The 11,967-nt window shown below is 39.0% G+C and overlaps 1 protein-coding gene across 1 annotated transcript in view; it reads right to left on the reverse strand.

Annotated features, from left to right (window-relative positions):
• Nucleotides 1-931: 931 nt before the first annotated feature.
• The window catches only part of URI1 (URI1 prefoldin like chaperone), a 44,433-nt gene continuing 33,397 nt past the window's right edge, over nt 932-11,967 (reverse strand). The window contains 5 exon segments of the mRNA XM_083852170.1: nt 932-3,583; nt 5,892-6,147; nt 7,797-7,939; nt 8,490-8,757; nt 9,344-9,524. Coding sequence (XP_083708296.1) covers nt 3,395-3,583; nt 5,892-6,147; nt 7,797-7,939; nt 8,490-8,757; nt 9,344-9,524 — 1,037 coding nt within the window. The 3' untranslated portion in view covers nt 932-3,394.

Consider the following 11,967-nt stretch of genomic DNA (forward strand, 5'->3'; position numbering starts at 1 on the left):
TATGTTTGCAATGATGCCGGTGGCCCTGCTGGTCCCTTCCTTCACCTCCACCTTCTTCCAGCCTCTGCTCCAGGGGAACGGCCCCACACGAGCCCTTCCCTATGCAGAGGCAGGTGCCCAATGTGCTTGGGGCAGGCTAAAGAAGACTGGGAGACAAGCTTGCCTCCTAACCAGGGGTGAAAGCAGAGCAGGTGATTTGCGGTGCATAACTGATGCAATCAGGGCTTCTGGAAGGGCTGCGCAGGGCATGGTGGGGATGGGTCAGTGCCTGCAGGCACCACAGCCCCAGCACCAACACCTCGCCTCTGTCCTGCCCACCACAGTCATGCCAGTCCTCTCAGGAACACCGGGAAGACACCAAGCCCCTTTCCTCCTCCCTGTGCCAGGAGCCTGGGCAGCACTGCAGACACAGCACACCAGGAGCCCTTCCTGCAGCTGGGAAAGCCAGCAAGGGCATTCAGAAATCAATTCAACTATACCCTTATTATTATTGAAGTGAAAAAAATCTCTAACTTCAGCACTGGGGGAAAAAGACACTCCTACAGATACTCATTTACTACCAAGAATCTTTGGCGCCTCAAATTTTGGGCACCATGTTTAAGACGGCTTACATCCTCCACGCGTTGGTGGCCACCTGCATTCACTTGTTGGCTTCTGTGTGGCACAAACAGCAGATTTTCAGTCCTCATCAAGGTGGGCCTTCATGTCATCTTTTTTTCCTCTCTCTGGATTTTTACCCGCTTTCAAAGATTTTTACCCACATTATTTTTTTTGATTAGCATTTGTGAACATTTTCTAGAAATCCTCTAGCTATTTCTTCCTATAGGCACCACACAGTGAATATAATGGTAAAGTCCAAGTGAAAAGACGTGAGATGAAGGATCATTCCAGCCCACAAACCCTCGGACAATTAAATGTACTGCAAAAGGGCATAGACACATTCAGGCTCTCTATTAGGGAGAACACTTGTGCTTAGTTTTAAGCATGTGGTTAAATCCATTCATCTCTGCAAAATCTTTGAGACATGAGCACATGCCAAAGTGCATTCCTGAGTAAGGATGCTTCCCTGAACCAAAGCCATAATTCATTAAAACCCAAGGTGCATTCATCCTACTTTTTCCCGTGAGCAGGGATGTGAAAAAGAGGAGGGAAAAAAAGGAAAACAAGCAAAGAATTAATTTTGATTTGAAACTGATCTACGGTGACAAGGGGCATTTGGTTTTGTTCAAGTAACTAGAAGTGGGAAGCATTTCAGAAGATATCTAAATAAATCTTTTTAAAGTTGCCTTTTTTTTTTTTCTTTCCTCTTTCTTTCTCTCCTTTTCACTCTAATTACCCATGTCTGCTAGTCTTGGATCTCAACCCCTTGTTATTTAAAATACATATTCATGGCACTATATTTTACAGTTGCACTGTTCTGGTTACAAAATAGCTTCTACTTTTCTAGGACATAATTTCATTTTGTTTAGCCAAGAATTCATTAAAGAAGCTATAAATAACCTCCTTTAAATATTTAGCCGTGAATAGAGGGTGGACTGGCATTGATGGCTTATTTTAGTACTAATGCAATATGCCTAAAAAAAAAAAAAAATTTGAGCATGAATCAAGTTAATCATTAACACTTTCACTGTGATTCTCAGGATCTGCCTAAAACTGCGGTCACCCCCTCCCGCCAGGCAAGCCCCAGGAGCCGGCAGGGGCAGCTGCACACCTTCTGCAGCAGTGCCTCCCACAGCAAGGCACAATTTGCTCCTGCACCCCAGGGAAAATGCAGCCCCTGACTTTTGGTGGGCGAGGGCTGGGAGCGATCGGTGCCTCTCCATAGCCACCGCTTCTCCCACGGTGATCCGAGTAGGAGACTGCAAGTGTAAGGCTCGGTTATTTCAGGAGAAGGTGAGGAGCAACATCAGCTGATGTCCTGCTCATGGATACAGAGGGCAGGCAGATGCTGTGGACTCCCTGGCTGCATGCTGGCAAAGTCCCAGAGCTGCAGCAAAAGCAAATCCTTCTACCTTGCATGCCTTTCTGTCTCACTTTTTTAGACTTCAGTTCAATGATGTCAGCTTGTAGCGTTATTGGAAGTTTATCCAACTCCCACACCCTCTGCCAATGTTTTCCCCTGGTCCTTGCTCAACACACCGCCCCACTCACTGTGCTGACACAAACATGCTGAGAAAGATTAGGCAACTTGCTAAGTTCAAAAAAACATGCACAACTATTGAAACAACAGCAACAACAACAACAAAACCAGTAGTTTGTTTTTGAAACCCGGCTCTGCTGCCTATTATCTATCATTCAAGGGGTGGCCCCAAGAAAAGTTGTGTCAGCAGAAAGGATGGGATGGCAGGAAGGCAGGAATGAATTCCTACAGCCAGGACTGCTCTCAGTCAAGAAAACTGGGCACAAAATTGTACCCTAACTGGTGCAGCACTGTCACATTTTGAAATAAAGTTGAAGCACTGAGACATTTTTCCTTAGTGCTGACTCCCTCTGGGCATTCCCAAGACAATTACAATGTTTTCTGTGCATACAAAAGAATTTGGAGGTTTTGTAATCATAGTCCACGCTTATGCTTCCCTCCTTAAGAGCATTCAATTTTCATGGACATTCATTAATGGGAGGTTAAAACACAATAGCAGAAGAGAAGGGACTGCTTTTATGTCCACGTGGTAGTAAACACTCCAAGTCAGAAACCTAAGTTCAAAATAAAAACCTCTCCATGCTGTTTCCAAATTAGCAGTAAAACAACAGAAAACACGCAACTTTCACAGCTTTTTTACTGAAAATTTAATTTTACAAAATACCCTTTTCCATCAAAGAAACTTCCCTGCAATGTACATGAACCCAGCATTTTATAGATCTGTACAGTGAGATATCAGAGAGGTTTGATAGAAGGAAAAAAACTTTTAGCAGACACCTAGTTGCAAAATCTACAACAATGGAAATACAAGTGTGTCTTAAAATGCTAAAGCAAGTAATGCAATATAATTGTTGGATCTATTTGAAATGTGTAAAGTTTCCTTAAAATGGTCCATATGGTATGCAGAACATCACAGCTGGCACAAAACTGCCTGTATTTAGGTTTAAACACAAAAACAATGTATGTAAGGAACATTTTTGAAAAATAACCCAAGTGCTGCTATCATAAGGCAAACATACACAAAGGTGCTGACAGCATACAGGGAAATCAACAAAAAAGAAAAAGATGAATACTCAAGTGTTCAAACACTGAAATTTTTTTATATGTTGCCAACAGAAGTTTGAAAGATAAACAATGCCAAATCAACATAGGACATCCTTTTAACTACCTAGGTGTAATGCATATAGCTTTACATAATCTCAACAAATGTGAAACTAGGCATTAATACTCAAACTTCAGCAGTCTAGGCAAGACCTAGTTAGTCTGTTGCATTCTGGCAGCTTTGAATTTTGAAATCCTCTTTGTAGTTTCTTCTGACCCTTCAGACAAAATTTCCTCTGACTTTCGCTCCAGAATGGTGGGCAGGACAGGGTGAGCAATGACTGTGTGTGGTATTAAGGAGGGAGATAAAGGCTCCTTTTCTATAACAGTTCCAGAAAATGCCTACAACAGAAAAGAATACTCAAAATGAGCTAATAAAATGCAAATGTGAAGCTATGCCCATAAGGTCATTACCTTATATTAGCCTGATTAGGACTGTTATTTCTTTTAATCATAAGTAAAGAAATATCTTTAAATCAATGACTGTTCCTTGCATAAGTAACCAAATTGTAATTAACCTCAAAATATAGCTTGTTCAAAGACAACTGAATGAAAGACAATGTCTTAAAAGTACTACTTAATCCCACTGCACAAATGATCTAAAAATTTTCTTCCTCACTGACACGTGCTCAAGAAATAAAACAGCTGATGTAATATATAGTTTCATTTTGGATAACAAATTAAGAGATTTTGCAAAGTTAGAGTATGTCAGCATTTCCATCATACGTCATATTTTATGACTTAATATCTTCTAATTGCATCAAGCTGACACACCGCATACAAATTGGCAAGCACGTATTTTGTTTGTTCTTTCTCCTTACCAAATATGATCAAAAAATGGTCAAAGCAATTTATATTTAAGAGAATAGCAAACTTGTTTCCAACTATTTCTGTCTATAAAAGGTCCAATAAACATTTAACGTTTAAAAATGATAATTTATATGCAGCCGATTATATGACTTAATCCTTCTTTTACTTAACTAAGAAACAGCCATAACTCTTGGAAAACATCTGAAAAAAGTAACTCAGAATTACTTTTCATAAACATATTTTAGAACAAATCACCATATTATGTACGGAAAACACAGAATTCAGACTGCATGAGGACAAGGGGAAACAGTTTACATCCAAGGTTTGATATCACACTGGGCACGAAAGAATGCACACCAGATTTATTAACTATGCTTAGTTTTGCTTATTCATAACTCAGTTACCAAGAAAAACAAAGCAAAACAAAAAAGCCATTCTTTTCTTGCAGGACCTGCAAAAGAGCAGCTTTTTTGTTGGTTTTCTGCTCCAGTAGCCGAACTATGCCTAAAAGCCATGCCTGTACACAACCGTGTTGTTCTAACAACATACTCATTTTCAAAAACAGTAAGCAAAATGCAACCTAAGAGGATCATGGTAAAATTAGAAACAAAAAGAAAAAAAAACTTAGTGCATGGCAAATGGTAATGAAGAAATAACGTATTTCAAACACCCACAAAAACAACCAAAAGTTCAACAGCACTTAGGAAGGCAGGTCTTTAACAGGAGTGTTTTATTCACTCTACTTCAGTTACTTAGAAAATACAGTATATCCTAGAGAATAATCATGCTGTAATTCAGAACATGGACTACAATGTAACACCTAATGGGTATGTAGATGTTTTACAAAAACGTAGTCCACAGAATTTGCAGTGTGAGGTGCTAACTCTACAGATAGATCTTCCACTATGAATCTTTCCATCCCACTTGTATTCATCTGTAGCTGTTCATATGAAAAATAAACAATAGCTTTCATGAGGAATTCACTTCTTGTCAAAAATATTTTTTCTCAAAAAGGTATTTTCAGTGAAGTTCCCATTGCACTGGGAACTACAGAAAATTCACTGTAGCTTGAAAACGTTAGTCTAAGTTCTTACAAAATAAAAGTCAAGAATATTCTACGTCACAAATTTCAGGGCAGCGGCTACATTTAATTTTTGCTTAATTCTTCCAGTCGCTGTGCAACTGTACATTTCCCCTTTTGTGGTACAGTCTCTTTCCTTTACTTTCCTTTTCAGGAAAGTTTCCTGAACTTTCCAAAAGCAGGAAAATGCATGTTTGGGATCACCACTGGCCCTAGTCTGGAACAGGACGAGCAGAAGTGTAACGCTTCCTACCGCTGCGTAATTCCTCTGTCTTTGGCAAATCCAAACAGACATTTGGCTAGTATTTGTGTGTTTTCAAACTTCAAAACAATGCCTGGACACTACCTCTCTAGTATCTGTGCCCCAGAATACTGACAGAACGGAGGTTACAGGGAATCTATCCTTCCCTCTCATCAACTGTGCAGTAGAGGTTTTACTTTTTTTTAATCCTGCTGTACACCCTGCAGAGGAATTTTCAGGATGGCCCAGTCACAGGCCCACCAGCATGTAACTACTTTGTTGGATCTCTACGGGAGAGTGAGGTCAGGGAAAGGCAACTTCCTTGTTTGCTTCCCTCTGCTCCTAGGACATGTATGACAGAAACTTGTCACCTAATTATGTCCTTCTGAAGCAAAAGTAGGAAGGAGTTAGAATATCATTTTAAAGAAATCAAAGAAACTGATGGCATAAGCCACTACGTTCGTTGGATTTTTCATTTTTATCCCTGCCAACAATCAATAATTAATTAAAAAGTGTACCTCAGTTGTCCCTGAAGAGGGAGGAAGCTTTTTTGGTAGCTGCTGCCCCTCTTCCTCCTCTTCCTCCAGTATGCCTTCGCTGTTGTCACTCTGAGTAGCTTCATCACAGCTAATACTCCTCTGAACTCCTCGTCTGTCATCAAACTCAGCAGCGCTGTTCTCACTGGTATCGCTACAAACACTATTCTCTCTGCTTCGAGACTTCAAAATTGATTTACGAGGGACATATTCTCCATTCACAACATCAACAAAGACTCTATAAAGGAAAATGTTAGCTTTAATAAACCATTTCAGGATCAGATGACAAATTTACAGCGATCTTGCTTTGTCTTTCGTACAAATTAATTATGATGTGCTTTTCCAACTTTTTCACTGTAGAATTACAATACTGTACCTTTGGAGGCTTTTTATTTACCAACATACAAGAATCAATTCTGCAGAGCAAACACTGTTACGCCCATTATTCGAGCATACTCTTTCAGCAGAAAACATATAGCTCTTTGAAAAGTGTTACAGAAAACAGACCAGTGCGGGTTACGAAAAGCTGGAAAAAAAGGTAAACTAAGCAATTTTCAGGGTTGTTTTTATAAAGAGAAGCAGAAGGTCAGAACGACAGTTTTCTAGAATGAAGTCTTTGTCAAATGTAGAAAATAGAAACAAATACTTCAAACATTCTCTTGCACGTGGAATGGATGAAGCTTTTCCTGGCAAGTGCCATATCATCTTCTTTCGTTAAAAAAAAAAACAAAAAATCAGCTTTTAAGATCAGATCAACATGAAGACACTTTTCAAGTATTAACAAACTGTAACTGATAAAGAGGCTTCTTCCTACAGTTTATACTCCATCTCCATGACTTGAAGAAGTCAAGGGTGGGTGGAGCAGAACGAGTGGAATTAGAAGACAGAGACAATTTTATTAAGCTCATAAAGGAGGCTCCCAATGACTGGATGAATTTTAAGGGTGTTACTCGTTTCTTAACAGCTTTATTCATCACACTCTCTTGGGAACACTCGTGAATCTATGCAAGATACAGTTCCTTTGCAAAGCTCAGGGAGACCACGAAGAAATAATCCTCTACCTTATCATTAGCGCCAGCAACTGTAATTGCAGGATGGGTTTTTAACTTCTTACACTTTGTGCCACTTTTTTTTTCTTTTTTAAGATATTTAGGTGCCTGAATACACCGACACACAAATGCAGTGATTTTCATAGACACTTAATCAGCCAACCTAATAGGTGTCTATGTTCATCTTTACAAATCCAAATACTTAACTCTCCCTTAACCTGTTTAGCATTTTTACAGCCTAAGTACAATGTTATTTGTGGAGCTCTATGACTGCAGGTATTCTGCAGGTGAGCACTTCTTTTAACAGAGAAGAGAGACAGCAATGGACTCAAGTTAGGCAGAAAAAACGCAAGAGAAACTATGCAAACAGGAGACCTGAGTATGGTCTGAAGATACTGAAAAGATGAGACTAAAACCAGAGCAATTATCAAGTGGGAAAGGAGGAGCACTGGAAGTGATAGATCTGGTCAGTTATGTTTGAAAATAAACACAGAAGTGAATTGACAAGACATTAATGACAACATATAACAAATTGCTGTATTACTTTATGCAGATGATAGTTACTAGCAAACTGAGGTAAATTTCAGAAGCTCTGAAAAAGTGAATAAACGATGAACTGGTAGCTGGAAAAGAAAATTTAAGCTAAGAAATGTTTTATGGATATGGAAGTATGACAACCATGCAGAAGCCACAAACTTTCACTCATAAGTAGTAAATTCAGTTCCATCTGTTTCTTTCAGGAAACAGTAAGCTCGTTTTCATGCTGTAGGTGAACACAAATAAAAAGAGAAGGTCTGCTATGAAGAAAGCTCACGTGCCAATGCCGTAAATTACACACCGGTAAATGTCTGCTGGGGTTTTGATATTAGGCAGTTCTGGAGTCGCATGGCCGTTGCCATTGCTGTTCTTCCTTTTACGCTTGGCTTCTTCTTTCTTCTCACTGAATTTCAAAGTAGTATTTTTTCCTGTGTTTATTCTTACCTGAAAATTGAACACAAATGATGGTCTAGACCATAAAACCAACAATCACTCAGATCAGCTGAATTCTGACATTCTCCTATCCAAGCAGCTGAGGACTACGAAGCGTAGATGAGTTAAATATATGTATGAACAGTAACATTCATAGTGTGAACTGTTTATTCTTTACCATTTGCACTTGGCTGGTGAATTTCTTTGCACTAATGTGCATAGATTTTGCATATAGCCTATGACTATCTGCTTGTGCTGTTCAACAGTCAATTTCATGTTAAGTAAAGTCATTTTAAAAACTCAGAGACAGGATACTACATTTTGGAACTGCCTGAAACCAGTATAGCAAGGTATACATCTGAAGATCATTTCTAATACCGCACTTAAAACTGCAGTATTTAAATGGTAGGTTTCAAGCCTTTCAAAAAGTGTAAATAAATTTCATCTATATTTAGCTCTCTACAATATCTACATGATCTAAAACATGCTATTTTAGATAAAGTATACGGTATATATGTTTTATGCAATCTCTTGACAGAAACATGTCAGTAAATGTACAAACCCTTTTAGGTTCAACAGTATGAGAGAAAAAAATAGTTGGAATAGAGCTATCTCCAACATCTATGTCATCTTCATCATCACTGTGATAATAAGTAGAGCCATTAACTTGGCCACCATACAAGTCTGAATTTGTTACTTCTTTCTGGAAGTTGCCCTGAGTAATACAGTCTTCTGCTCTGTACGTCCCATTCAGATCCATCTTCTTATCCTCTTTCTCCTCTTCAGAAGAGGTTGTATCTTCTCCATTTGTCTCAACTGTATCAGGCATTCTATGAAATGAGAAATATCTCCGTGAACCAAACAAGCCAATTCATACTCCTGAGAGACACTAGCACACAAATAATGAACAAGCCTATATTTTTCTTTACTCAGGTGAAGAATCATTTTTAGCCAGACTGTGGAACCTTTTTCATACTTGGGATGAATGTCCATATCCTTTCCATATCAACTGGAAATACCAAAAATGTGACATCCTGGCTAATGACATATGTATTGCTTTAGGATGAGAATAGATCTGAGCATGTCATTAAACATTAAATGGGTAACTCCGACATTGTAAATGAAGGGTTTTCTTAGCCTGCAGGAAATGGATTTTACTTCCCCCACTTCTACCATCTCAAAGAAAAAAATCCTATAATGCTGGATTGCAACAGTAGCAGAGAGGCAGATTTTGGCACCTTTAGCTTTGCAGTGCATGCTTTGTTTATGTTCCACCCTTCTTTCACATATTACAATTTCAACTGCATCTATCTAGTCACCTGGTTTCACTTACTATCAGATCCTCTGTGTACAAACAGAAACACACCCAACAGCTTCCTGAACTCCAAACCTGAATGTATTATAGCACCACTACACCTGTCAAGTTCACCAAATATCTCTTCTTGTCTCTCAAGCTCTTCTAAGCGGGCCCACAGTTCCTCCTCCGACTGAAAACGGCCCATTGATTTCATGTCACTTCCATTTGTTGCAAAATCTACCTCAAAAGCATTTGATACTTTTGGCTTTGAATGAGGTTTGTGAGCTGTTCTGTATTTCCCTGTATAAAAAAATAAATAAAAAGAAAGAAGATGTAATTACTAATACAATTCCAAAAAATAAAAAATAAAAAAAAATAAAAAGCACAAAGAAATTAAGGAATTTAGAAAATTTTCCATTCCAAATTACTGTTTAACTGTTTATGTGAAACTGTCAATGAACCAGAGCACCATCAGAGGATAACAGTCTCCGGATGTTACAGAAATACCAGGGCAAAGCAGAGATGTTTGTTTAGGAAGCAGGAGACACTGATCCTATGACATTTTTATGATATTGTTGGTGGGTTTCTTGGTTTTGTTTTTGTTCTTTTTACCTGCCAAACAGTGGACTGATTTGACCTGATACATAACAGCATGTGAATGTGACATTTGCTCACTGTCCCATTAATAGCACATTTTATTAACTGTAAAAACAAACCTAGTTTGTACTTTAGCTCATTTTGGACAAAAACATATATATATAAAGAGCACTATCTTTTGGTTTGGGTTTCTACCCCCTTTTTTAAAAAAAAATATAATGACGATCATTAAAAATGATCTCCAGAGTAATCTGGAAAATCTGACCAAAATCTAGTCAGTACAAATTATTTGTTTTGGTGAAAAAGATCCACTTTCAAAACTGTACAAAAGCCTGTCTTTCAAAAATAATACATAAAACCCACCTTAAAATTTCAGAGGTGACCTGAGATGTACGCTTGTGAGTAGTCACAGACAAGTTTTGCTGGCACTTAAAAGCTTTGCTACCTGAACAAATGGTGCATGCAGCACTGAGGATGGGGAATACTTTTTCCTGCTTGCATACTGTCTAGCACATAGGGAACAAACAACCTGAAACACTAATGCTTTAGTGCTGTCTGTCTGAAGGACAGCACTGCTTCTTGAATCCCCCTTGGTGCTGGGGCACAGCCTGCTCCCTGTGTGGTCCCAGACAGGTTTAGGGGGGCATCCCCCATCCCTGCCCATCAGCACGCCCAGCGCAGGTCCTGCACCTCCAAAAATGAGGGGAGACCCTTCCCCTTCTGTCACTGCCACAAACACCCAACATCGTCTCCCTATGGGTCTTTATGAAACACTGCTTTTTGCATCTAGCCAATAGTAATACAATTTCTTCATTATTCAACACGGTTAAAGCTTAAAAATCTCTTTTTATTAACCAATTTTGTGGCCTTTTTTAAGAACTCACGTTTTAAAGATATCCTTATTCAAATATGTCATTTTGTACTTTAATCCTGAGATAAATACAAATGCAGTAGCAACATTAAGCAGCAAACAGGTGACTGTAAGTTATGTTGGAAAGTGTGTCCCCTACTGTTCCACTGGATAGCCTTTTTCACTGTGTCGTTAAGAAAAGGTTGAAATGTATTTCATTAAGATTTAAATATAAATTGAGGGAATCTAAACAATCAGAGTGGCTTGTGAGGATTTCAACTAGTTACAAAACTAATAAATATTATTACAAATATTATTACAAAACTCATAAATAAAATTTGGAAGGATTATTTAACAATCTATTTCAACTTGATTTTGAGGTTGTGCCCTCCCAATTTCTTTCTGTTCTCCTTCAGCATTAACCACTGACTTGACCACCAAGGTAACCACATGGCTTCCTGAATGACTGCGCTTCAGCACACCAGTGCTTTTCCCTTCTAATTCTGACAAAAATTCTGCCAGTTAGGAAACCAGGTCAGAGCTCAAAGACAACAGAGGATAACCACTTGCTGCTCCAATACACACTGTGCTCATTCACTGTTACTACAAAGCACTACCAGTAACTTCATACACTCACCAAAAAAGGGAAACATTAAAATCCAGTCAAATGGAGAGTCAGTAATACACTAATGAGATGCTTGGGATACTTGTTTTTGTCCTCGTCAGAGCTACAGCCCATTTCCCTATGTACAAAAATGATCCCCAGGCTGATAAAAGCCCAGCCTGCCTCAAAATAATCAGTAAATTGTTATTTTAGCTATGTCTCCTGCAATCTCAGTAAAGATCAGTACTAACAGAGAAAATACACACTTCCCACTTAGACATTTTTAGCAAAAATTAAGGTGTTTTCAGAGAGCAACACTGGTGAAATTTTAGGATACAATGAAAAGCTACGGAAAGGTTGAGTAGCATCGCCAGTATCCTGCTGGAGTAACACTGGTAGCGTGTTACTACAATGCCTGCATTTCCCAGAGAGTTACATTTTCTGCTTTGCAACCGTATCTATCTGAGCAGAGATGCCCCCTTCAGTCAGACTCCCACTGATTTATTCCAGAAAAGCATAACGGCCAACTGCCCCACTTGGCCATCTGCAAATCCCCAACTCCTGCTCCTTCTCAAAACGTCCAGCGGATGATGCTATTTGCAGACTGTGGAAGCACTTCTTCCTCCAACTTTGCCTGAGTCTCACTTGTCAAGCACCACTTCAGCTAGCACAGAAATCAGCCAGTTCCTTAT

The sequence above is a fragment of the Anser anser genome (genome assembly GCF_964211835.1).
Source record: "Anser anser genome assembly, chromosome: 11".
Lineage (NCBI taxonomy): Eukaryota > Metazoa > Chordata > Aves > Anseriformes > Anatidae > Anser > Anser anser.